The sequence below is a fragment of the Plasmodium relictum genome (assembly GCF_900005765.1).
Source record: "Plasmodium relictum strain SGS1 genome assembly, chromosome: 11".
NCBI lineage: Eukaryota > Apicomplexa > Aconoidasida > Haemosporida > Plasmodiidae > Plasmodium > Plasmodium relictum.
The window spans coordinates 500,926-526,262 of record NC_041689.1 but is presented as its reverse complement, the minus strand read 5'-3'; the positions used below and the strand labels follow the sequence as shown (position 1 = coordinate 526,262).

Genomic DNA, 25,337 nt, shown 5'->3' with positions numbered 1-25,337 from the left:
TGGTTAGTATTCTTTATTCCCTCAGAAAAAAATCCAAATAGGCACTTTCTTATATATTATTTGTATTCATATTATTCTATTTGAGAAGAAACGTAACATTTAACTTTTTTTCTTTTTTTTTTTTTTTTGTAGTTTTTTATATTCCTAGTTTTAAAAATTTTTTTTATTATATTATTTTTTATAAAAATGTATTTTTTAAATATTTATAACAAATATGTTTTTATAAATTTTTACTTTGAAATATATCTGATTTTTTTTTTTTTTTATTTTTTGTCTTCTTTGTATTTTTTTAACATAAAAATATTTTTAGTAATTTTAACTTTGATAATATATTTTACATAAAAATTTATTTAAAAAAAAAAATTGAATATTTTTTTATATGGATTCGTTTAATATTAGAAGATTTAAGTAACAATTTTTTTTATAGCATAAAATAAAAATGAATTAAAATAAGATAAAATAATAAATATGAAATGCTTTCATATAAATGGTTCAAAAAAAGATTATTATAAATTTTATTTAAAATATAAAGTTAATTTTTCTACTTATTTATTTTCCATGTATATATATATACATATATATATATATATATATATATATATATATATATTATAAATTATTATATGAGTTATATATGTCTTAAAACTTATAGATGAAATTAAAGAAAAAGTAACATTGAAATTATATTAAATACTAATGTAAAAATTTAAAAAAAAAATGTATTTATGGTTATAAATATTTTGAAAAAAAAAAAAAAAAAATAGAAATATTATCTTCAAATTTTTTTTAAATGTGCTCTTAAATAAAAATACTTTATATAAAAAAAAAAAAAAAAAATTAAGAATATTAAAATATGGAAATATTTAATTTTGGGAAATATAATGGAAAGAGTTTTGAAGAAGTTTATGAAAAACATAAGTCATATGTATCATGGGTTAAAAAGCTAGATAACCCTACAGGATCATTAATATTATTTAAAAATTATATTTTACAAAAAGAAGGTGAAAAAAATGACAACAATATAAAAAGTCAGAAATCAAATAATGAAAATATATGTACTATGTTTGAAAAAAAAAAAACAAATGAAAATAATAACTTATGCGATAAAGGAAATATATACGATTCGTACGGTAAAAATAAAAATATAAATAATGATGAAAAAAAAATTATAGATAAAATGAGCAGTAGTGAATATAAAAATTTTGAACAAAGTATTATGAATCAAATAAGTAATAGTAACAACCAAAAAGAAGAAAAAATAGAATTAGATATAATAGTTGCATTTGAAATATTTAATGAGGACTATTTTAAAATAGTACAAAAAGATAATAATACAAGAAAATTTGTAGGTTTTAAAAATTTTATATCTAAGGAACTTTTTAAAATAATATCTGAATTTAATCCTACCATAAAGAAAATTAATAACTACTCTTGCATTACATTTGAAGCAGATCAATATGAATATATTTTGAATAATTTAAAAGAAAAATGTACTATATTAGGTGGTGTGCATACAATACCTAATTTTTTGTTAAAATGTTTTAAAAATTATGCCAAATTTTCAGAACCTAAAAAAATATGTGAAATGACTGCAAATATATTGACAAATACTATGTGTAGTTATACCAAAGAGCATTACGATAAATTAGATGTATTATTAGGTGAAAAATTAAGTACCGAATTAAAAAAATTTCAAAGAGAAGGAGTTTATTTTGGGTTAAAAAAAAATGGAAGAGTATTAATAGGAGATGAAATGGGATTAGGAAAAACATTACAGGCCTTAGCTTTAATGGCATTTTATCATAATGATTGGCCTTTTATTGTTGTTTGTCCTTCTTCAATTAGATTTCAATGGAAAGATCAAGCTCTCAGATGGTTATCTCATTTAATAAGTGAAGATCATATATGCGTTGTTAAAAGTGGTAAAACGGACATACCTCCTAATTGTAAAATGATTATAATTTCTTATGAATTAATAACGAAAAATGATAAATATCAAAACAAATACAAGAGTATTATATGTGATGAATCTCATTACTTAAAAAATTCGTTTTCTAAAAGAACTAAAGCTATTACACCAATTATAAAAGGTGCGAAGAGATGTGTTTTGTTATCTGGAACTCCTGCATTAAACAAGCCTTCTGAATTGTATGAACAAGTTTCTAGTATAATACCAAATTTATTTAATTATCATGAGTTTTGTGATAGATACTGCTTTAAAGATAAAAATATATATACAAGAAAAATAGAGTATGTTGGATGTAAACATACAGAAGAATTACATTTATTTTTAACAAACACAATAATGATAAGAAGATTAAAAAAAGATGTACTGAAAGAATTACCTGAAAAATTGAGATCTAAAATACCTGTAGAAATACCACCAAAGGAATTAAGTGAAATTTTAACTTATTATAAAAAATTAGAAATGAAAAAAAATACTAGTATAGATGAATTTGATGAAGTTCATTTTTCACAAATGAATAATTCAAAATCAGAGGATGGTGAAGAAGAAAATGTATCAATTTCTCACTTATTTAAAATGACAGGATATGCCAAAGTGAAGGCTATAAAAGATTATATTTCATATTTGATTGACGCCGATATCAAATTTCTATTATTTTGTCACCACAAACTAGTGATGGATGAAATAGAAGAATTTCTAAAAGAAAAAAAGACTTTATTTATACGTGTTGATGGATTAACTTCAATGGATAAGAGAGAATTGTATATTAAAAGCTTTCAACAAAATGAAGACATAAAAATTGCATTGTTGTCTTTAACCGCTTGTGGTATTGGTTTAAATTTAACTGCAGCTAATACAGTAGTATTCGGTGAACTGTATTGGGTTCCAGGACAAATAATACAAGCAGAAGATCGTGCTCACAGAATAGGAACTACTCATGAAAATGTAAATATCCATTATTTGATTGCACAAAATACTATTGATGAAATAGTATGGAAAATTATTAATAGAAAATGGAATACCTTAACCACTGCATTAAATGGAATGGAAGATTCATTAAATGTAAAAGAGGTAAATAAATTTGATGAGTTCATGGTTGATTTAACAAATGATCATAATAAATCATATCCGTCTTCTTTAGTTAATACACCAAAAGTCAGGAGAAGATCTTCCGAATTTCGATCATTTGATAGTAATGGTAATAATAATAAAAAACATAAAGATATAAGGGACTTCTTCAAGCCTCTTAATAAATCTGTTGAGAAATCCAACATTAATTCAAAAAAAAAAAGATCTTATAACTCTCCTATTAAAGATTCTTCTTCAAGCACTTCACCAAATATTTTCAACAAAAAATTTAAAAATGAAATAATTTAAAGTACACATATATAATATATATATATATGTGTCAATATAAATTTATCACCATTTATTAATGCACATATATATATGTACGTAAAATATCTTATGTTTATTTTGGTGATATTCATAGTAATTAAATTCCAAATTTATGTAAACTATAGGTTTATAAAATAATTTAAGATTATTTATATGAAAAGAATAATTTTTTTTTAAATAAATATTCTTTAAAAAAAATAATAAAATAACTTTTTAAATGCGTAAATATATACGTAAATTTTTTTTTTTTCTTAAATATGATATTTACATACTAATATTTTTAAAAAAAAATTTTTTTACATAAATTGCATAAATTTATTTTTAAAATATTTTTATTTACTTCATGAATTATTTTATTACTTTTTTTTTTAGTGTAAAGTGTGATTGTGTATCATTATTAAGTTTTTTTTTTTTTCTTTTTAAAATCATTGTAAATAATATACATTTTTTTTTTAATTTTTATTTGTATTTGTTTTAGTTTTATTTTTTTTCCATACTTCATAATTATTATAACTTATTATTTTTTATTTTTATTATTTTTTTAATCTTTTAATAATGCCTAAATTTAATTTTTTTCCTAAAGTAAATTTTTTAGCTTACGTAAAAAAAATTAAAATAAAGTATAATCCTTGTTCTACTTATAATGATAATTGTAGAAAATTGATTCATCATATTGAAGCGAAACAAAAAAAAGATAAATTTCTTAATTTAGAATACACATTGGAATTAATAGAGTTAAAAATAAAAAATTTATTTTAAATAAAATTTAAAAAAAAATATAATAATAATTTACAATATTTAAAAAAAAATTTTTATTTTGTTTTCTTTTATTTTTGTATACAGTTATAATGAAGAGCCATTAATTGAAATAGAAATGCAAAATTCCAAAGTTTTTAAGTATATGATATTCTGTTTTTATTCTATTTTTTTACTCTTTTTTTTTTTTTAAATATCTATTTATCGTTACTCTTTTTTTGATAACGTCTTATTTGCTATTGTTATTTTATTATTTTTTACTCTATATTTTTTTTTCTTTTCTTTCTTTTTGATATAATAAAATAATTTTGATAATTTTAGGTTTAACCCAGAGTACTATAATTTATTAGAAATGCAAAGAGTAATCGACAATGATCAACAACAACGTAAAACAAAAGAAAAAAAAAAAAAATAGTATTTTCTATTAATATACATTTTTTTAAATAAATAACCTTTGCATTTACTATTTTAAAAAAAAAACAATTTTTCTTTTTTTAGTTCATCAAAATTTCATGAGAACAAATTTATTAGAAAATCACGAAGATTCTTTTTAAAAATAAAAAAATAAAAAAGAAAGAAATGAAAAGAAAAGGAATAAGATATATATTTTTATTTTATAACACTTTTTACTTATGTACAAACATTTATAAAAGACATTGTCGTTATATAGTTAGAATATGTTATTAAATTATAGAGATCATTTATGTATATATATTTAGATATAAATTTCTAAAGATATGAATATTGGATAAATAAGGATACATTTAAAAAATGAATAGGAAATATCCCTAAGTGACTGAAATGTATTTATGTAGAGGATATATGTAAATTATAAAAATCATTTAAATATGTATAATTTATACAAATTATAATTATTTAAAAATGAATATATAATTTTCCTTTATCATACTTCTTCAAATTATATTTTTATTTTTCTCAATTATCTAATATAATATATATAAAAATGTATATTTACCTTTTTTTTTTTTTTTTTACTCTCACAGTTAACATTTTTGAAGAAAAATAAAATAAGTATTATTTTATTAATTATATTATACACATATAAATTATAGCAGAAATACTTTTATTATTAATAAATCTCCTTATATTTAATTATTTTATTTTAATATAACATTATTTTTACCATTATCATATACTTATTATTTGTCTATGCCATTTTATCATTGTTATAATTATTTCTTGCAATTTCATATAGCAAAAAAATTCTCTTTTCATTTAATTCATTTTTCACTCTTTCTACGAGTTTTATTATCATTTTTTTTTTTTTTTAATATTGTTTTTATTTACCATTTTTTTCATATTTTTTTTTAAATATATATTATTTTCTTTTTTTCAATCTTTAAATAATTCACTTATTTATTTCATATATTATTTGTATCAATTTTTGTTATTATATAACATTTTTATTCCATTTTATTCTTATGAATATGCTCCTTTTTTAAATTAATGTATTATCATACCATTAAAAATATTTTACACTTGTTTTTAATTACTAATTATTAGATTTGCTAATAAAAAATAAAGTATTCTCACTATGTGTCTGTCCTATTCTTGTTAATTTTTCATTAAATATATGATATACTTCACCATTTATATTATTCTTGTAACTTCTGTTTCAAAAACATAAGAATTTTTGTGTAAAGGTTTTATTTTATTGCTGATATTATTTTTTTATGTATTCTTGTTAGTAATTCTTTACTAGAATTAATAATAAAAAAATAAAAATATATATTTCATTTTTTATTTCTATTATTATATTTATAGATATAAATTAATTAGGGAGACTTTTAATATTTCTAGATATAGCTCTTATTTTTATATATAATATTTTTCTCATTATTTATTTTAATAAATATATCAAAAACAAAAAATTCACAATTCAAATAAAAATTACCATTTAGCATAAAATTCTCATTAAGAAGAAAGGATTAAAATAGTTCAAAAAATTTCACAATTCTAGAAATTATGAAAGAAGAAAATAAATAAAAAACATAAAAAAAGACAATATGAAACTAACAGTAATATTCAATTTTTATGTTAAAGAGTAAGCATCATAGTATTTTGAAATAAAAACATTAGTAGAATATAAAAAGGGTAAAAAATAATAAAAAAAAAAAACATTTATATTTAGTATCTTTAATAAATTATGAACTAAAAGTTCATTTTCTTTCAATGATATATAAAGTCTTTATACGACTTTATTACCGCTATTACACATAATTATAAGCATAATAATTATATAAAATTAAATTATTACTTATAGACCTTAAAATATATGCATTTGATGTAAGATATTTTGTAAAAAAATAAATCTATAATGATAAAAATATTAAAAGTTATTAAAAAACTGAGCTTAAAAAACCTAGTATTGTTATAGGAAATATATAGATCTTTAAAATAATATATTAGCTTAGGAAAATTATCAAGTATGTTTTTATAAAAATTATAACATAATAAATACAAAAGAAAAATCGCGAAATTTTGTAATATAAACAGAGTTGACTCATGGTTTGTTAATTATTTTATCCTTAATTTATTTTTATGTCCAAGAAAATATAAAATGATGTATAAAGAGAATTTCAACTAACGTAATTATCTAATGAAAAATAAAAATAAAATAATCTATATATATATCATAAAATAAAAAAGAAGAATTATTAGAAAATATTAATTAAAGATATCAAAAAAATTAAAAGATAGAATGAGTTTTTTCTTTTTTCAAATATCTCTTTTAATTAAAAATAATGTTTTTAGAAAAATAATATAAAATCAAATGAAAATTATAAAAGAAAATTTTTAGTATTAATAAAAAATAATATTTCTACAAAACAAAAAAAGGAGAAAAAAATAAAAAAAAAAGAAAATATAGACACATTATCCTTGTGAGAATTATAACAAACTGTTTTTTTCATAAAAAATTTTTGTACTTATGAATAACATTCATATGAAAAATCAAATCTTAATAAAAAAAATACACATTGTTAAGCCTATAAATTAAAATTTTTTTTTTTCTAATTTTTTTTTAGATTTAACTATTAAATTCTCAATGATTAAAATTAACTAGAATTATGAAAATAATATATTTGCTTAAAAACTAATTTAAGATAAAGAAAAGAATAAAAAACTATATTTCACATATATATTTATGCATAGAGAAATGATATTGTTTTTTTTCTTAAATTATTCTAATTGTATATTTGTCAAAAACTTAATAAAAAAAATAATATTTTCAAATAAAAAATTAATATTTGACCAACTTCTTTGTGTTTCTTGAAGCAGAGCACTTATAGTATTTCTTAGTGTTTGTTCTTTTGTTTTCATTAATTTTTTACCATGCACCTACAGAGAAAAAAGTTAAAGCATGAATTATTTTTGTACTGTGTATATTCATATTAATGCATATATTTTAAAATAAAACTAAGTCCATTAAAAAAATAAAATATATATATATATATGTAACGTATATTTCTAAGTCTTATAAATAATAAAAATATATATTTCTTACCTTTAAAAAAATTAATATATATGCTTGAATTAAATCTATATTGTCATTTGACTTAACATGATAAATAAAAAAATTCATCATATTTTCCAACTAAAAAGATAGAAAAATATATATATGCCAATATTTAATGTATATATATTTACATAATAATATAATAATTGATATACATATGTAAAAATTTCAATTTATATATAAAATTAAGAGAAAAAAAAAAAGGTAACCTCTTTTTTTGTGCTTAAACATAATATGTTATAATGTACTCCTGATGGAGATAAACTTTTTAAGTATTTCAAAACATCTAAAAAAATATAAAGAAAAAATAAATATATATATATTTTAGTTAAATATTTTATTGTGAATAATTTTTTTTTTTTTTTTTTTTGTTATTATTTACTAATATAAGAATCTTCATTCTTTGCTAAAATTTCTTGCAATTTTGAGGAGTGTACTTGAATACCATTACTCTTAGTTATATGTTTACTTTTTACAATTTGTTCGTTATTATTTTCTTTTTTTTCTTCATTATTATCAAAATCATTGTTAGTGATATTTTCTAAAAATTTTTTTTCATCATTATCTGTATATTCTATATCATTATTTAACTTAGCGCTAAGAAAAAATGGAATTTCCTCATTTTTCTTAATATTTTCTTCTACTCTACAGTTTTCTTTTATTTTATCTAAAAATATCAAGTAAGCTATTTTTGATATATTAAAGCCTGACATAGTTAATAAATTTTTATTAATTTGGTTTTCTTTAGAAGTATATGATTTCATTAAATCTTTATAATCACTTTTTTCATTTTTATTTAACAGATCATTATTTCCTTTTTCATTTAAGAGTAAGGTATCATCCATATCGTTAATATCATCATTCATGTTAATTAATTCTTTTATATTAGTAGTGTTGTAATGAAATTCTTCATTTGAATCAGAGAACTCTTCAATTGGTATTGCATTAAACATTTTGTAATCATTAATCAAGTAGTTACAGTTGTTAAATAAATTTTTATTTGTAAAACAATATAAAAAATTAAAACTATTTTTATGTGCAGTATATAAATAAATATCATTGTATTCCATGGCAACAATATCATTTTTGAATAATAAATAGTCTATAAAGGTATGTGAAATTATTTCATATATTAGTAAAGTATTATTACTTAATGCAAAAAAAATAAGTCTATTATCTTTACTAAATATAATATTTGTAACTGGAAAAGAAAAATGAAATTTTCTAGTTATACATTTCTGTTCAATATCTAAAATTAGGGTATAATTATTTGATAAACAAACAGCAGTAAGTATATTATGATGATAATATGAAATAATGCTTATATCTTCAGTTATATTATTATATTCATTTTTAATATTATAAGAATATATTAAATCACATGTATACATATCCCATACCCTTAAAAAAGTGTCTTCTTTTGAGTTAGAAGCAGATACAAAATAATTAACTCCATATAAATATAACTTTAATATATCACCATCTTTATGTGCTTTTGATTTTAATGAATATTTATTTAATTTATATTCATTTCTATATGTTGTTGATTGAATATTAAATGAATGAATTTCTCCATCACTGTAACCAACAACACCTACATGGCCACATGAAGATATTAGTACACTTGTTGCATGTTTTTTTTTTTTTATATGAAAATTTTCGTAAGTTTTATAATCATCATATATCCTATAATCCTCATTTAGAGAAGTGTCTACTTCTCCTAAATTATTTTTTTCATTTTCTTTTTTAATCATATTTTCTTCTATTTCCTTTTCTTCTTTATTCATTATATCAAAAGGTAATAACAAATATTCATTTGATACAGTCTTCTTGTAAGAAGATGCTAAATATACACGATCAGAATTTTCTAAACAAATTAATATATTATTCCAATCATAATGTCTGTTTATATTTATATCGAAATCAATTATTTTTTTATTTAATATATTTATTTTCTTATTCCATGAAAAATCTTTATTTTGTTCAGGATTATGTGGACTTATGATAAATAAATTCCCTTCTTTTTTATTAGGCATATTTGCTGATACTATTAATTTATAATTTTCATCATCTAAATATTTGATGTTATTAATAGCCCCAATGCAACTATTCCTCTTTTTTATGATTTCTAAGGTAAATGAGCTTTTATTTAAGTTTAACAAATTAATCTTATTATCATATCCACTTGTATATATATAACCTTGTGGAGATATCAAAATATTTTTTATATAATCATGAACATCCCTTTTAATAAAATATTGACTATTTTTTGAATTGATCATTAATATTTTTCCACTTTCTGTTCCTATTAAAATGGCTAAATTTGTTTCATCATTGTATTTATAATTATAAAAATTTACACAACTAACAAAATCATTATCCATATAAATATTTTTAGAATAAACTATTTCATCTTTTTCAATGTTAATTATATATAATTCATTAGTAGATGTAATTATAGAAATTTCCTCGTTTACTAATGTTTTTGATAGTATTTTTATGTGTTTCTGTTCACTTAAATTTAATTTTTTTATCGAACTAAATTCGTGAATTATCTTTTCTTTATTAATATTATATAAATATAATTTATTTTCGTTAGTACATATAATAACTTTATTTATATATCCCACTGGATGAATAATACTTTTTATTTCAATATCTGAATTATTATCAAATAATTCAATTGATTTTACCAAAATATCTTTGTAGTATTTTTCGTTATTTTTCAAATTATATTTTTTTTTTCTTAATTTTTTTTCTTCATCCGTATAAACTACATTTCCATTATCTGTTTCGTTTTGACTATATGTATTATCACCGTCACCACTACTATCATAATTATCATTAAAATCATCAGAAATGTTATCTTCATCTCCTTTTTCTTTTTGATTTTTTTTTTCATTTTCATCTGATAATTCATCATTTGAATCACTTACAAGAGAGTCGTTTTCATTATATCTGTCATTCCATATTATTATTTCCTTTTTACTATATGTTAATAAATAGTTAGAAACAGTTAAAATGTTAACAATATTATATTTATGATAATTATAAAAAATCTTTTTTTTACCATATTCATTAATTCTGTAAACTTTTTTATTAAAAATTACGTAAACATAACCATTATCGCAGTATAAATTTTTAATATCCTCTGAAAAATATTCAGATGCATATGCTTTTCTTAATTTATGAGGATCATAAACACAAAAAGATTTTTTAATACTTGTGATAATAAATGGTTGAATTCCTTTTATAGATAAGCACATTATTCCATTATGTACAACTAAACCAGTAGTTCCATTAGCAATTAATAAATTACTTTGATTATGTGATTTTCTTTTTTTTATTTTATTTAAATCTGATAAATGATATTCATTATTTGTTTCTGTATTATTATTATCACTATCATTTTCAATCTCTAATTTTGGTTCTTTATCACTTAAATTTAAGTTTTCATTTTTCATATTTTCATTATGAAATTTTTTTTTCTTTTGTATTTTTTGAATTCCATTTTTATTAAATTCAGTAATTTTATATTTGTTTAATATGCTTTTACTGTTTTTTTTATTTTCCTCCTTTTTTACTTTATCTAAATTTTTATCATTACAATCTCCATTTTTAATTTTTTCTTCATGAAAAACATCACTAAGTTTTAAAGGCATACAAATATTTTTTTCAACTCCCATTTTATTTTTATTTTTATTTTTATTTTTTTTTTTTAAGAAAAAGAAAGGTTAAAAAAACAAAATAAATAAATAAATTTATATGAGAAAGTAAATTACAATTTTTAAAAATAATTACAAACCATTGTAACTATTGAAAATGAGGCAAAAAGAAGTTACATACAAATATATAAAAGATTATTAAAAAAGAAAATTTAAATGAATGTTTAATGCCATTAAAAATGTTTCTACAAATGTGAATATTTGTGTTTTAACAAGTAACTTTTTTTTAATTGAAATATGCTAAGATTTTAATTTTATATAATTGCTTTATTTAATGCTCTTACCTTTTTTTTTTTTTTTTTATATATATATATATATATTATTTTTTAGATGTTTTAACATTTTTACTAAACTATTTTGTTATTTTATTTTTATTTTATTTTGTTTTATTTTTTTTTTGTTGTTTTAATTTATAAGAAAATTTAATATAATTTAAAAAAAAAAAAGAACCGAAAATTAAAATTATATATTCAAAGCTAAAAAAAAAAGCATAATGAAAAAAAATTGTTTGTATAGTTTTGAATACATATGTATATATACATGTAAATAAAATAAATAAGTGAAGCTAGAGAAAATACATTTACTTACATATTTTATTTCTAATTTATACATTTATATATATATATATATATATATATATATATATAACTTTTTTTATTTTTTTTAAATTTTGTTTTGAATTAATAAGGAAAATAATTAGAAATTTTTTATTTTTTTCTTCTGCATAATTTTTTTTTGTATGAAAAAAAACTCTATAATTAGTCTTAAAATATTTTAAATAATTTCCCCTTTTTTTCTTTTTTTTTTTTTTATTTATATAAAAAACATAAATCCTATATAATACTGAGAATGGCAGAAGTAGCAAGTAAAAACAGCATATTAAAAATAAAAAAAATTTATAAAAAAAAATTTACATGATTTTCAATCGTTTTTTTATAATAAATTTTATTTTTCTATATATTTAAATTAAAATGAATTTTGATGTATTACTAGATTTTAATTATTCTATATATATAATTTTAAAAAAATGTTAATGCTTTGAATAACTTCTAGATATATAATTTTATAAATTATATTTATTATCTTTATGCAATTTGATATATTCTATATATTTTTTTATTCTATCCATTTTTTAATATATATCTTTATAAAAGTTGTATGCTATTTTTTATATAATTTGATTAATATCTTATGAGTATTCTTATATATAATATTGTATGCATTTTAAGAATATTTTTAATAAATAAAAAAAAATAAAAATTTTTTTTTTCAGAACATAAAAACACTGAAAATTTGAATAGGAATGAAAAGCAAAGTGATGTAAGGCAAATGAATATTTTAGCAGCAAAGGCTGTTGCTGATGTAACAAGAACTAGTTTGGGTCCTAAAGGAATGGATAAAATGGTTAACAAACAATTTTATCATATAAATTTAATATATATAAATATAATATATAATAAAATGTAATTTAATTTTTATTTTTGAATAGATTGAAGATGGAAAAGGAGGCGTTATAATCACAAACGATGGGGCAACCATTCTGAAAGAAATGGCAGTTGCACATCCAACAGCGAAAATGATAGTTGAGCTTAGTAAAGCTCAAGATGTAGAAGCAGGAGATGGCACTACTTCAGTTGTTGTTATGTGTGGATCATTTTTAAATGTGTGTAAATCTCTTTTAGATAGAAATATTCATTGTCAAAAAATATCTGAAAGCTTTTTTGAGGCATCTGTGAAAAGTGAAGAAATACTAAGAGACATGGCTATACCTGTTGATTTAAATGATAAAAATATGTTAATAAAAAGTGCCATCACATCATTAAATTCAAAAGTAGTTTCACACAATTCTTCATTATTAGCACCAATAGCTGTTGATGTGATATTAAAAATTACTGATATCAACAAAGATACAAATGTTGATCTCAATAATATAAGAATTGTAAAAAAATTAGGTGGAACAATTGAAGATACAGAAATAGTAGATGGTTTAATTTTTACAAGTAATAAAATTAGCAAAAGAGCACATGGAATAAAAAATTTATCCCAGGCAAAAATTGGTTTGATTCAATTTTGTTTATCTTTACCGAAAACTGATATGGATAATACAGTTGTAGTAAAAGATTATAATAGTATGGATAGATTGTTGAGAGAAGAAAGATTAATAATTGGCAAAATGATAAAAAAAATAGCAAGCACAGGATGTAACTTATTATTAATACAAAAAAGTATATTACGTGATTCTGTAAATGATTTAGCATTAGACTTTTTAGCAAAAGCAAAAATAATGGTTATAAAGGATATAGAAAGAGAAGATATAGAATTTATATCAAAAACTTGTAATTGTATTCCTGTAGCCAGCTTAGATTATTTTACTCCTGATAAATTGGGTTATGCAGAAAGTGTAGTAACAGAATCTATAGGATATGGAGAAATAGTTAAAATAACAGGAGTACAATCAAAAAATACCATTTCTGTTTTATTAAGAGCGTCTAATAATTTAATGCTAGATGAAGCAGAAAGATCACTACATGACGCATTATGTGTAGTTAGAAGTTTAATTAAAGAAAAAGCCATATTACCTGGTGGAGCAGCAGCTGAAATGGAATTATCTCAAAAATTATATCAATGGGCTAATACATTAAAAGGTTCCAAACAGATATGTGTTAAAGCTTTTTCAGATGCTTTAGAATTAATCCCATATACCTTAGCTGAAAATGCAGGATTATCGCCACTTCATATTGTTACAGAATTAAGAAACAAGCATGCAGAAGGCCATAAATATTATGGAATAAATATTAGAACAGGTACTATTTCTAATATGATTGATGAACATGTCATACAGCCTTTATTAGTTACATCAACAGCAATTAAATTGGCCACTGAAACAGTTATGATGATTCTTAAAATTGATGATACAGTCATTTGCAGATAAACATTAAGAAAAATGAAGAAGTAATATATAAATAAATAATTTATAGTATATATATATATAAATATAAAGTTGGTAAATATTGATAAAATGTGTATGTAAAATGAAACAAAAAAAAATTTTTATAATTTTCATTAAAATACAAATTCTTGTGAAATAACTCATCTAAAAGAAACTAATTCTCTATAAAATATTTTTTAATATCTCTTTTTTAAAAAAAAAAAAAGGAAATATATATTGTTCAATGCATATATATATATATATATATATATATATATATTATTAATATAATATAAATAATAATTATAAAGGAAATTCTATAAAGTATAATTCTTCTTATTTTATCATTGACCCTGAATATTTTGAAAATAAGAATTGTTCATATATATTTAGTTGAAATGCTATAAATAATTTTGTAAAAAATTTGCTTTTATACTTTTCATTAATTTTATAAAGTTATTTTCCTTTATTTTTATTTCTATTTATATTTTTATTCTTCATTATTACATATATATATTTTTTTCAGAATATTTTTTATGATGAACAAAATAAATTAAAAAATTAATTTCATATATTTCAATCAAAAAAAATTTTTTTTAACTTAAAAAAATATATATGAATGTTAACTCATGAGGTTTATTAATATAAAAATAGTAGTTCATATATTTAAATATAAGAAGATTCCATATGAATTCTTCTAACTCTTTAAATAATAGCGTGCCCTTAAAAAAAAAAAAAATTGTAATTTAAAATTAAAAAAAATAATTTCTTCTAAATATCCAAACTTGTGAAAATGAAAAAAGTGTATTAAATAAATGTACATTTTTATGTTTTACACCAAAAAAAACATCCCTTAAATATAAAATATTAGAAGCAGCTCTTTTGATAATTAAAATATAAAAATATATATTTTTAGTTAACCTAAATAAAATATATTTATTATTAAATATCCAAAATATAGCTAATTGAAAAAAATATTACAATAACATAAATTAATATAAAACATTATACAAAAATGGAAAATATTAAATTAGGTATTTTTTCTAAATGTTCATTTACTTTATAAAAATGTTTTTATTGAAAAAAAATTTTAATGCATCCACTTAATCATCACCTTTATAAATTTATAATATTCTCAATTATTCAAATACTTCAATATTTTATTTAATTTTGCAATTATAATTTTTTTTTTTTCTTTTTTTTAAAGGATTTATTGGTCTAGGAAAAATGGGTTCTGCATTAGCAAATGGAATAGCTAATGCTAATATCGTTAAAAAAGAAAATATTTATTATTATGGGCCTTCAAAGAAATGCAACACATTCAAATATTTGAATTCTAATCAAGAGGTAAAAATATTTATTTCAATATTTATTAAATTAAAACAAAAAAAAAATTTTTTTTTTTTCTTAATTAGATTGCTCGTGAATGCAATATAATTATATGTGCTGTTAAACCAGATGTTGCTTGTTCTGTATTAAAAGATATTAAGGTATTTAAGAAAAATAATCTTGTATCATACATTAATATACATATATATATATATATATATATATTTTTAAGACTTGCTTATCAGAGAAATTGATAATTTCTATTTGTGCTGGAATAAAAATCGAACGATTAGAGCAAGTACCAAAAAAAAAAAAAAATAAAATAAAATAAAAAGAAATATTCTTTTAATATTTTTATTTTAAATTCTTTTTATATAGATAGTTGGAGAGAATGTTAAAATAGTAAGGGTTATGCCCAATACCCCATGTTTGGTAGGTGAAGGTTCTTCTACTTTCTGTGTAAATAAAAATGTGAATGATATTGATAAAAACTATGTGATAAGTATTTTTAGCTCTTGTGGGATTATACAGGAAATAAAAGAAAAAGACATGGACATTGCATCATCATTAATTGGTGCATGTCCTGCTTACGTATGTTTATTCATTGAAAGTTTAATTGATGCCGGTGTCAAAAATGGATTATCAAGAGAATTATCAAAAAAACTTATTTTAAAATCCATATATGGTTCTGTTAAATTAGTTGAAGAATCCAATCTACCAGTTCAACAATTAAAAGACAATGTTTGTTCACCTGGTGGTATTACAGCAGAAGCATTATTTACTTTAGAAAAAAACCAATTTAAATTTGCAAGTATATATATATATATATATATATATATATATATATATATATGTAAAAATGTAACATTCGTATTTGTATATATATATATATATATATATATATATATATATATTATGTATTTTTCTTTATAGTTGTTGATGCTATAACCGCTGGTTGTGAAAAATCAAAAACAATGTTCAAATGAGTAATTAAAATTAATAAAAATGTTTTTTTGTTATATTTAAGCATAAAAAGTACTTAATTTAGCTCAAATCAAAATTTATAAAAATATCCCTTTAAAACAAAATAATTTTAAATATATATATTATTTAAAAAAAAAAATTAATAAATCAAGACTTTATATCAATTAGATAAAATTAATTTTTTAATAATTAAAAGACAAATTTTTACTTTAAAGAATAAGGATTTTGTTATCAAAATATATATATATATAATAAAGGTATAGTATTATAAATAATAAATGTTAGAAAAAGTATATTTATAGTGCATAATCAAGAAATATCCGAAAACATAAAATTACAATATTCATTAGTTATCACGAGATATTCACAAAACAAAAAGTATTTGTTTATACTTTATTGAAATACTATAGATTATTTCATAAAAGTTTTCTTTTATATATTTTATTGTTTTCATTTTTATATATTTCTTTTACTAAATGTTGCCTATATTAATTTTATTAGTATTATGCTTTTGTAATTAATATAATAAGTCAAAAAATTAATATTAATTTTCCTTAAATTTTTTTTATTAAAAGAAAAATTATAAATAAATATCCATTTATTTCATATAAATAAAACTATAATTTTTTTTTTTTTAAATATAAGACTAATATGTACTACATTTTTTCAGTACACTAAACAATTGTATCGCACTTTTTTTATAAAAAAAAAATATATATATACAAAATATATAAAATTCTAAAATAAAAAAATTAATCCTGTCAGACAAAAAAAAAAAATATATAATTCAAGGTTAAAGAATATATAAACTGATACGAAGATATATATTCTTCTTAAATTATAAAAATTTCTGTTTAAATTACAGGAAATATTAACAATAATTATCTTTTAATTATATTGAAGAATTAACAATATACATCTTTTTGATCTCTGGATACTGGGAAATTTATAAAAAGTGAAAAAAAGAAAATAAAAAATAAAAATGGAAAACATTAAACTAGGTGAATTTTTTCAGCTTTTCAAATTTTTCTATTTTAACATCACTAATAATTTTGTTATTAAATTTTTTTTTTAATTTATTCACATATAATACATCATTGTTAATTTATTAGATTATAAATTCTTAAAGAATATTACATTTTAAATTAACCTTATTATTATGGCATTTTTTTTTTTTAAAAAGGTTTTATAGGATTTGGGCAAATGGGTTCTGCATTAGCAAATGGAATAATGAAGTATAATATAATTAATAAAAAAAATATTTATTATCATGAACCAACAAAAAAAAATGATACATTCAACTATTTAAATTCAAATAAAGAGGTAAAAAAAATTTATTTTAATAAGTGTAAAATATAAAAAATTAAAAAAATAAAATTTTAATTAGGTTATATGTGTTTGTGATATAATTATTTGTGCCGTTAAACCGGATATCGTTTCCAATATATTAAAAGATATTGGGGTATTTTATAATGAAAAATATAAAAATATGCAGATATAAATTATAATAATATATAAATATATATATATATATTTTTAAGCCTTATTTGTCTTCTAAATTATTAATTTCCATTTGTGCCGGGATAAAAATTGAAAAATTAGAACAAGTAAAAAAAAAAGAAAAATGAATATTTTTTTGAGATATAAAAACGAAATATATAAGTATTTTACTTTTATATATAGTTAGTAGGACAGAATAATAAAGTAGCAAGGGTTATGCCTAACACTCCCTGTTTAGTTGGTAAAAGTGCTTCTACTTTCTGTGTAAATAAAAATGTGAGTGATATTGACAAAAAGTATATAATAGATATTTTCAGTTCTTGCGGAATTATATATGAAATAAAAGAAAAAGATATGGATATTGCAACAGCTCTAATTGGTTCAGGACCTGCTTATGTTTACTTATTCATAGAAAGTTTGATTGATGCAGGTGTCAAAAATGGATTATCAAGAGATTTATCAAAAAAATTAGTATTGCAAACTATACGTGGTTCCGTTCACATGATTAATTTATCTGATTTATCAGTCCAACAATTAAAAGACAATGTTTGTTCACCCGGTGGTACTACGTCTGTAGGCTTATTCACTTTAGAAAAAAATAATTTCAAATATGCAAGTAAATATATATAACTTTATATATACATAAATATATATATATATATATATATATAATGTATTATGCTTTTTTATGTAGTTATTGATGCTGTAGATGCAGCATGTGAAAAATCAAAGTTAATGAGTAAATGAAAAATCAAGGAAAATATAATCAGTTTTTTCAATAAAGTGTAAAATACATTTTTATATGTTTTTATTATTTGTTATTTTTTCATAATTTAAAAAAAAAAATTTTTTTAATTCATAGTTTAACTCAACAAAAAAAACAATTCAAAAGAAAAAAAGTTATTTAAAAGTAAAATAACTTATGAATCTATAGTATATTTAAAAATGTCAAAAAAAAAAAAAAAAAAAAATAATGATATCATACTACTTTAATATAAATTTTTTTTAAACAATTAAAAAAGAAAATAATAAAAAAAAAATTACTAATTTTATTTGCACATTCAAAAATGTGTATTTACATATTTGCAAAACAAAAAAATAAAATAAATGTTGTTATATGTAAAATATTATTATATAGTTAAATATAACAGTTTAATGATATTTTTTTTCTTTCAATTTTATATATACTTTCTAAAAAAATAATTTTTTAATGATTGTATTATATTACTTTTTTTATCATTAGACGAATATTCATTTATCTTTTTAAAAAAGTCATGATCTATTTGATAGTAATTCTTATTATTTTTTAAGTTTGTTTTCTTATTTATGTCTTCATTATCTACAGCATTAGAAATTTTTTTTATATCTAATAATTCTTCATTAATGCTATTTGATGGATCTTTAATATTAAATTTTTTTTCTTCGTTTTCACTTTTATTTATTTTATATTTATTCTCACTTTTTTTGTTTTGATTTAAACTATCAGTGTACAATTCATTTACAATATAATCTTTGTTTATATTATCACTTTTGTTTAAACTGACATCTTTATTTATATTTTCTTCTTTTATATCTTCTAACAACTTTTGATTTTCATTATCAGCTATATTTTCTCTATCTATTTGATTATTTGTTTCTTGTTCATTTTTATCAGTTGTTTGAACATTTTTTTTTTTTGATGGAATAATCTTATCAATATTTATGTCATATTCCTTTTGATTAATGTCAGTAATCGAATAATTTTCATCCGTATGAAAATACAAATTTTTTTTTAATAAGATAAAATAAATTTCATTTAATAATACTCTTATACCAGTATTAGGAACAACATTAACATAATTATTTTTTTCCTTTTTTAATTTAATGAAAATATTGCTTTTATGCATATGTTCTAACTTTTTAAGAAATTTATTGTTATTATAAAACAAATTTTTAAAAAAATGAAAAAAACCATTAGAAGAATTGTTTTTTTTAAGTGAACTGTTGTTTTTATTTATTATATCTAATATTTCTTCAATATTATTTAAGTCAAATTTATCATTGTCATTAATGAAGTTAAAATTAAAATTAGAATATGAAGAATTCGTATTTTTTTCTTTCTTGTTTAAATTATTTTTAATTTCATTCATATTTTTGTTACTAGTATGTAAATTATATTCCTCATTTTTTCGAGAATGCTGCAATTTTTCGTTATAGCCATTTTTCGTTACATTATTATGAAAAGGATATACTTCATAATTTTTTTTTTCATTCGGAAAAAACAAATTGGAAATTTTATATTTTAATGAATCTATATAAGAATGCTTCCACATTTTTTTTTGTAATTGGGAGTATTCTTTTATATCATTTTTGTCTTCTAGTATATTTACCAATTTGATTAATTTTTCTTGATTATATTTATGATCTTCAAAATATCTTCTTCCTATTTGCTTTAATTTCATAATAATTTCTGGAGAAGTTTCATCTAATTTAATATTATTAATGAAACAATTAAATCTGAAATATTTATCATTATCAAGAAAATTATTACATATATCATGTGTAAGCTCAGTGTTAGTGATGGAATACACAATTTGTTTTAATAGAACATCCCAACGTAAGAATGTATCGTAACTTTTATTTTCATTTAATTCATTTATTATTTGAGGTTTATATTTACCAGTACCAACGCTTACAATACAATCAATATAATCATTTAAATTTATTACGTTTTCTTCTTTCTTTCTTTTATTTCTTAAAAGACATTTTATTTTATCAAAAAATCCTATTTTTTTTTTATTTACATAATTATAAAAAATTAATTTTAGTTCATTTAGGCTTAACAATGTGGGGTTATTAAAACAAATAGCTCCATCAGCATATATATTGTTATCAAAAGAAAAAAAATTAAAAAATCCAGGTGCAGCAGTAGTGCATCTTAAAACGTATTTAACAAATATATTATAAAAACTCTTATATATACTTAAATTATTTATATTTTTATTTATATGAATGTTATTATTACTTTTTTCCTCCTCATTTATGTAATCATAAGTTTTATTACTATAACTATCATCATTAATACTATTATGATTAATATCATTATAATGGTAAGAATTTTCTTTGTCTTCTTCTACCTTATCTTTATCATTTTCTATTTTATTTAAATTGATGTTGTAATTTTTTAATATAATTGGTTGTAAAGGATTGATATTCATTTGTGTTGATACTGTAAATACATATGGAGTATAAAAATCAGAATTATAATGAAACATTTTAATATTTTTAAAGAAGGAATTTAAAATATTATTTAAAATATTTGAATCATAATAAGAATGTTTCAATAAATATCTAGTATTTCTTACTGCATACATGTCTTTTTGAAATATTTTATTAATCAATATATTATATAAAAATTCAATTTCATTTAAATGTGCTTTTTCTAAACCCATTAAAATAGAGATTATTGCTCCTGTACTTGTTCCACAAATAATATCAAAGTATTCAAATATATTTTTTTTTAAGTGACTATTAATACATTTTAATATTTCGATTGATAGTAGTCCTCTAATTCCTCCTCCATCGAGACATAAAATTCTTAATTTTCTTTTTTTTTTTTTTTTTAAGTTTTTTATTATATTTCTAAATTTATCAAAACTTATATACTCTTTGTTATTCAAATTATATATGTATTTTTTTTTATTTTCTTTTTCTTCTTCATTGATATTTACAATATCATCATTTTTTTTATTGATATTATTGTCAATATTTGTTCTCATTTGATTGTTTTTTGTTTGTTCTATAATTATTGAATTGGCTTTCTCTTTTTCATTTGAAATATCACTTTTTTCTTTATTCATACTTTTTAAATAATCTTTTTCTTCTTTTTTGTTAGGAAATATTCCTTTTGTTATATCTTGATTTTGATAATCTTTCACAGTATCATTATCTACCTCTTTATACATATTACTTTCCTTATTTTGATAAATAACAAATTTTTTAATTTTGGAAAAACATATTCTTATCATGTCATTAAAATAAAGGATAAAATTTTTTTTTATATCATTTTCCTTCATTAAATATTCATGTGTTTTTTTTTCTCTATCTGTAAAAATAATATCGTTATATAAATCGAACATATTTACCCCCAATGCTTTCAAAATAATATTCGTTTTTCTAATTATAATTAAATCCTTATATTCGCATATAAAATGCCTATTATAAATATTATTTAATTTTTTTTTAAATATTTTATTATCATACAAGAATTGTTCCTTTTTTTCATCAGATATATAAAAAGAATTTTGATTTCTATATTTATTTTCAAAAAATAGAGATAATAATTTTAAACACTCAATTAACTTTTCTCTTTTTTGTAACTCTTTTATGAAACTTTCATTTTCCAAATCTCCTATGTATTTTATTATATTCTTATAAAGAAGATCAATTTTTTCTTTTTTATTATCATTTTTTGTTATATTCTTGTATAAAGAGTGTTGAAAACATAGTATATACAATATTCTTAACATAAGTGTTGTATTAGCTTTATTTAAATTATTTTTTACATTTTTCGATAATATTTTAATAATTTTTTCAAAATTTTCTTTTTTTAAAATTGTGTAATAATATAAATTATATATCACAGAATTTTTGTTCTCTATTAACATTTCATATAATAATTTTAGCAATTTATTCGTTAAATAATCATTTATATTTATATAACCAAATAAGGATTCAATATAATTTTTAAGTAATACTAAATTTAAATATGGATTCATTATACTAATGTTATTACTTTTTATTTTATTATCTTCATCATTAATTTTAAAATATTTTAACAATTCTAAATTAAATTTCACATAACCAGTAAGAACAAAAGTATCAATTTTATTTTTCCCTTTTTTATTATTATTCTTTAAATATATTTCTTCATATCCATTGGAATATTGATCTTTTTTATTATTCCTTTTGAATAAAAATAGTTTGAAATTTATATTACTTAAATATTTATAAATATTTAAATAACTATATATATTTTTTTCTTTTTCTAAAGAGCTAATAGTATCATTCTTTACATTTCTACTATTATCATTATTTAACTCTTCTTTTAAGTTATTTATTTCTTCAGTCATTTGATTTTTACTTTTATTTAAAATTGTATTTTCATCTTTTGAATTAAAACCTTTTCTAATTAATACTAATAAACCCATTTTTATTGTGCTACTTTTGTTTTCATTTTCTGTATTTGTTTTCGTTTCTATTTCATTTTCTTTGTCTTTTATATCATTGACATCATTAAATACAATATTAATATTGTTCTTATCATATTTACTTTCATGGTTCCCTTTTTTTTCTTCATTATCCTCTAGTTCCTCCTCTAGTTCTTCCTCTTCTTCTTCTTCCTCTTTTATTTTATTTTCATTTTTTTCTTTTTCATCTTCCTTTCCCCCTTTCTTTTTATCTTCCTTTTCATCCTTTGTTTGTATTTTTTTGTTAATTTTTTTTTTTTCATATCTTAGTATATCTAAATCGTCTTCTGCATAATTCTCGTATATGTCATAATAGTTATTACAATTATATTCATCCCCTATACATTCTAATATATTATCTCTTCTTAATTCATTTTTTTTTTTTTTACCATTTGTTTCTTTTTTATAAATTATTATATTTTTTTTATTTTGAAAATTAACTATTACACTAGTTAAAATATTATCTTTGGAATTTTTGTTAATATAAAAAGGAAGAAATAATACATTTCCTTCTGAACTATCAATTATTTCATTTATCTTGTTATTCATTCGTTCATCAAAATTTTCTTCATAATTTTTTATATATTTTAATTGATTACTTGTTTCCTTACTTAAATCATTATTTTTTTCAAAATTCTTCAAATTTTCATTATAATTTTCTTTTTTTTCATTATTAATTAAGTTATCAGAATCAACATTAACTTCATCTGAATTTTTTCCTGATAAATTATTTACTTTTTCTATGTTGTTTTGTTGTTCTTCTTTATTTTTACTTGTTAAAATTTGTTCTTTTTTATTAAAATTTTCGTTGTATTTTTTTTCACCAAAATTGTTTTGATCATTATTAGTAGTTTTAAGTTTACTAATATTTTCTTCTTTACTCATTTCTATATTTTCTTTTTTTTGTTTTAGTGTTATCTTGTCTGTTAATATATTTTTTTTTTCTTTATCATCCTTAATAATATCTTCTTTTTTTAATTTTTGTTCATTTTTTCTACTTTCAACATTTAGTTTTTCATCTTTTAATTTTAACAGTATACTTCTTCCTATATTAAATATTTTATTTTTCATTTCATCAATATCACTTTTTTTAATGTTTTCTCTTTTTATATTTGAATCAATTACGGATGCATCATCAGAAATATAATTTTTTACATCGTCATTATTTTTGAAATAAGACGTAAAATAATTAAAAATAGAATTAGCTTCTTTATATTTTTCATTGTTATTCTTTCCACTTAAAATATTCATAATAATGTATAACAAGGAAATTTTGGTATTTTTATGGGTATAATTGTTTAAAATTATGTGATAAAAATTTTTATATTTTGTTAAATTTTTAAATATTAATAATATTTTATATATTATTTCGTAATCAAGATCCTCACTTTTTTCTTCATTTTTTTTAATTAACAAAAATCTTTCATTTAAAACATAAATAATTATCCTCATATAATTATTATTACTAAAAATCAAACGCTCACATGTTTTGTCTTCAATTATTTTATGTAAAAATCTTATATAATTTAATTTATCCTTGTTATTGGTTACATTGTTTAGTTTCGTGAAGAATAATTCAAGACCTATAAAAAAATAAAATAAATAAATAAATAATGTATATATATAAATAATTATAATATATATAATATAAGGAAATAAAATTCGGTGTCTATATATAACTTAGAAATGTTATACCTATATATTTATTTACAACATCATTAAAAATATTCACTTCTTTTATCTGTTTTTCTTTTCTGAATATATTAATTTTTCTAATTTTTATTAAATTAAATTTATTTGAAATAGGTTTTATATACTTAAATAAATTTTTTTGCATTCTTATTGATACTGAAAACATATGAAAAAAATACATTAAGTAAACCAAAAAAAAATAAACATTTTTAACCATTTTATTAAAATAATATAAATGAATAAATAAAAAATATAAAATATATTTTTAACGTTTCATATTTTATATTATAAA

General features: G+C 18.9%; 7 protein-coding genes across 7 annotated transcripts; 5 read left to right on the top strand and 2 right to left on the bottom strand.

Annotated features, from left to right (window-relative positions):
- Positions 1-853: 853 nt before the first annotated feature.
- Positions 854-3,343, top strand: PRELSG_1113200 (DNA helicase, putative; the record flags this gene model as incomplete). Its single annotated transcript, XM_028677395.1, has 1 exon — positions 854-3,343. One exon carries the CDS (start codon positions 854-856, stop codon positions 3,341-3,343), a length of 2,490 nt encoding a protein of 829 aa, XP_028533789.1.
- A 576-nt stretch (positions 3,344-3,919) lies between these two features.
- PRELSG_1113100 (conserved Plasmodium protein, unknown function) lies at positions 3,920-4,674 on the top strand (the record flags this gene model as incomplete). Its single annotated transcript, XM_028677394.1, has 4 exons — positions 3,920-4,098; positions 4,208-4,261; positions 4,442-4,506; positions 4,619-4,674. 4 exons carry the CDS (start codon positions 3,920-3,922, stop codon positions 4,672-4,674), a joined length of 354 nt encoding a protein of 117 aa, XP_028533788.1.
- A 2,647-nt stretch (positions 4,675-7,321) lies between these two features.
- On the bottom strand, positions 7,322-11,344 carry PRELSG_1113000 (U3 snoRNA-associated small subunit rRNA processing protein, putative; the record flags this gene model as incomplete). Its single annotated transcript, XM_028677393.1, has 4 exons — positions 7,322-7,480; positions 7,647-7,736; positions 7,868-7,944; positions 8,041-11,344. 4 exons carry the CDS (start codon positions 11,342-11,344, stop codon positions 7,322-7,324), a joined length of 3,630 nt encoding a protein of 1,209 aa, XP_028533787.1.
- An 888-nt stretch (positions 11,345-12,232) lies between these two features.
- Positions 12,233-14,315, top strand: CCT4 (T-complex protein 1 subunit delta, putative; the record flags this gene model as incomplete). Its single annotated transcript, XM_028677392.1, has 3 exons — positions 12,233-12,248; positions 12,657-12,787; positions 12,873-14,315. The coding sequence occupies 3 exons, from the start codon at positions 12,233-12,235 to the stop codon at positions 14,313-14,315; spliced, it is 1,590 nt and encodes a 529-aa protein (XP_028533786.1).
- A 1,012-nt stretch (positions 14,316-15,327) lies between these two features.
- PRELSG_1112800 (pyrroline-5-carboxylate reductase, putative) lies at positions 15,328-16,627 on the top strand (the record flags this gene model as incomplete). Its single annotated transcript, XM_028677391.1, has 6 exons — positions 15,328-15,346; positions 15,520-15,659; positions 15,728-15,802; positions 15,874-15,939; positions 16,020-16,452; positions 16,575-16,627. The coding sequence occupies 6 exons, from the start codon at positions 15,328-15,330 to the stop codon at positions 16,625-16,627; spliced, it is 786 nt and encodes a 261-aa protein (XP_028533785.1).
- Positions 16,628-17,607: 980 nt separating this feature from the next.
- On the top strand, positions 17,608-18,872 carry PRELSG_1112700 (pyrroline-5-carboxylate reductase, putative; the record flags this gene model as incomplete). The annotated part of the gene is made up of 6 exons (XM_028677390.1): positions 17,608-17,626; positions 17,818-17,948; positions 18,013-18,087; positions 18,167-18,232; positions 18,309-18,741; positions 18,820-18,872. The coding sequence occupies 6 exons, from the start codon at positions 17,608-17,610 to the stop codon at positions 18,870-18,872; spliced, it is 777 nt and encodes a 258-aa protein (XP_028533784.1).
- A 431-nt stretch (positions 18,873-19,303) lies between these two features.
- On the bottom strand, positions 19,304-25,262 carry PRELSG_1112600 (patatin-like phospholipase, putative; the record flags this gene model as incomplete). Its single annotated transcript, XM_028677388.1, has 2 exons — positions 19,304-24,936; positions 25,049-25,262. The coding sequence occupies 2 exons, from the start codon at positions 25,260-25,262 to the stop codon at positions 19,304-19,306; spliced, it is 5,847 nt and encodes a 1,948-aa protein (XP_028533783.1).
- Positions 25,263-25,337: the final 75 nt, after the last annotated feature.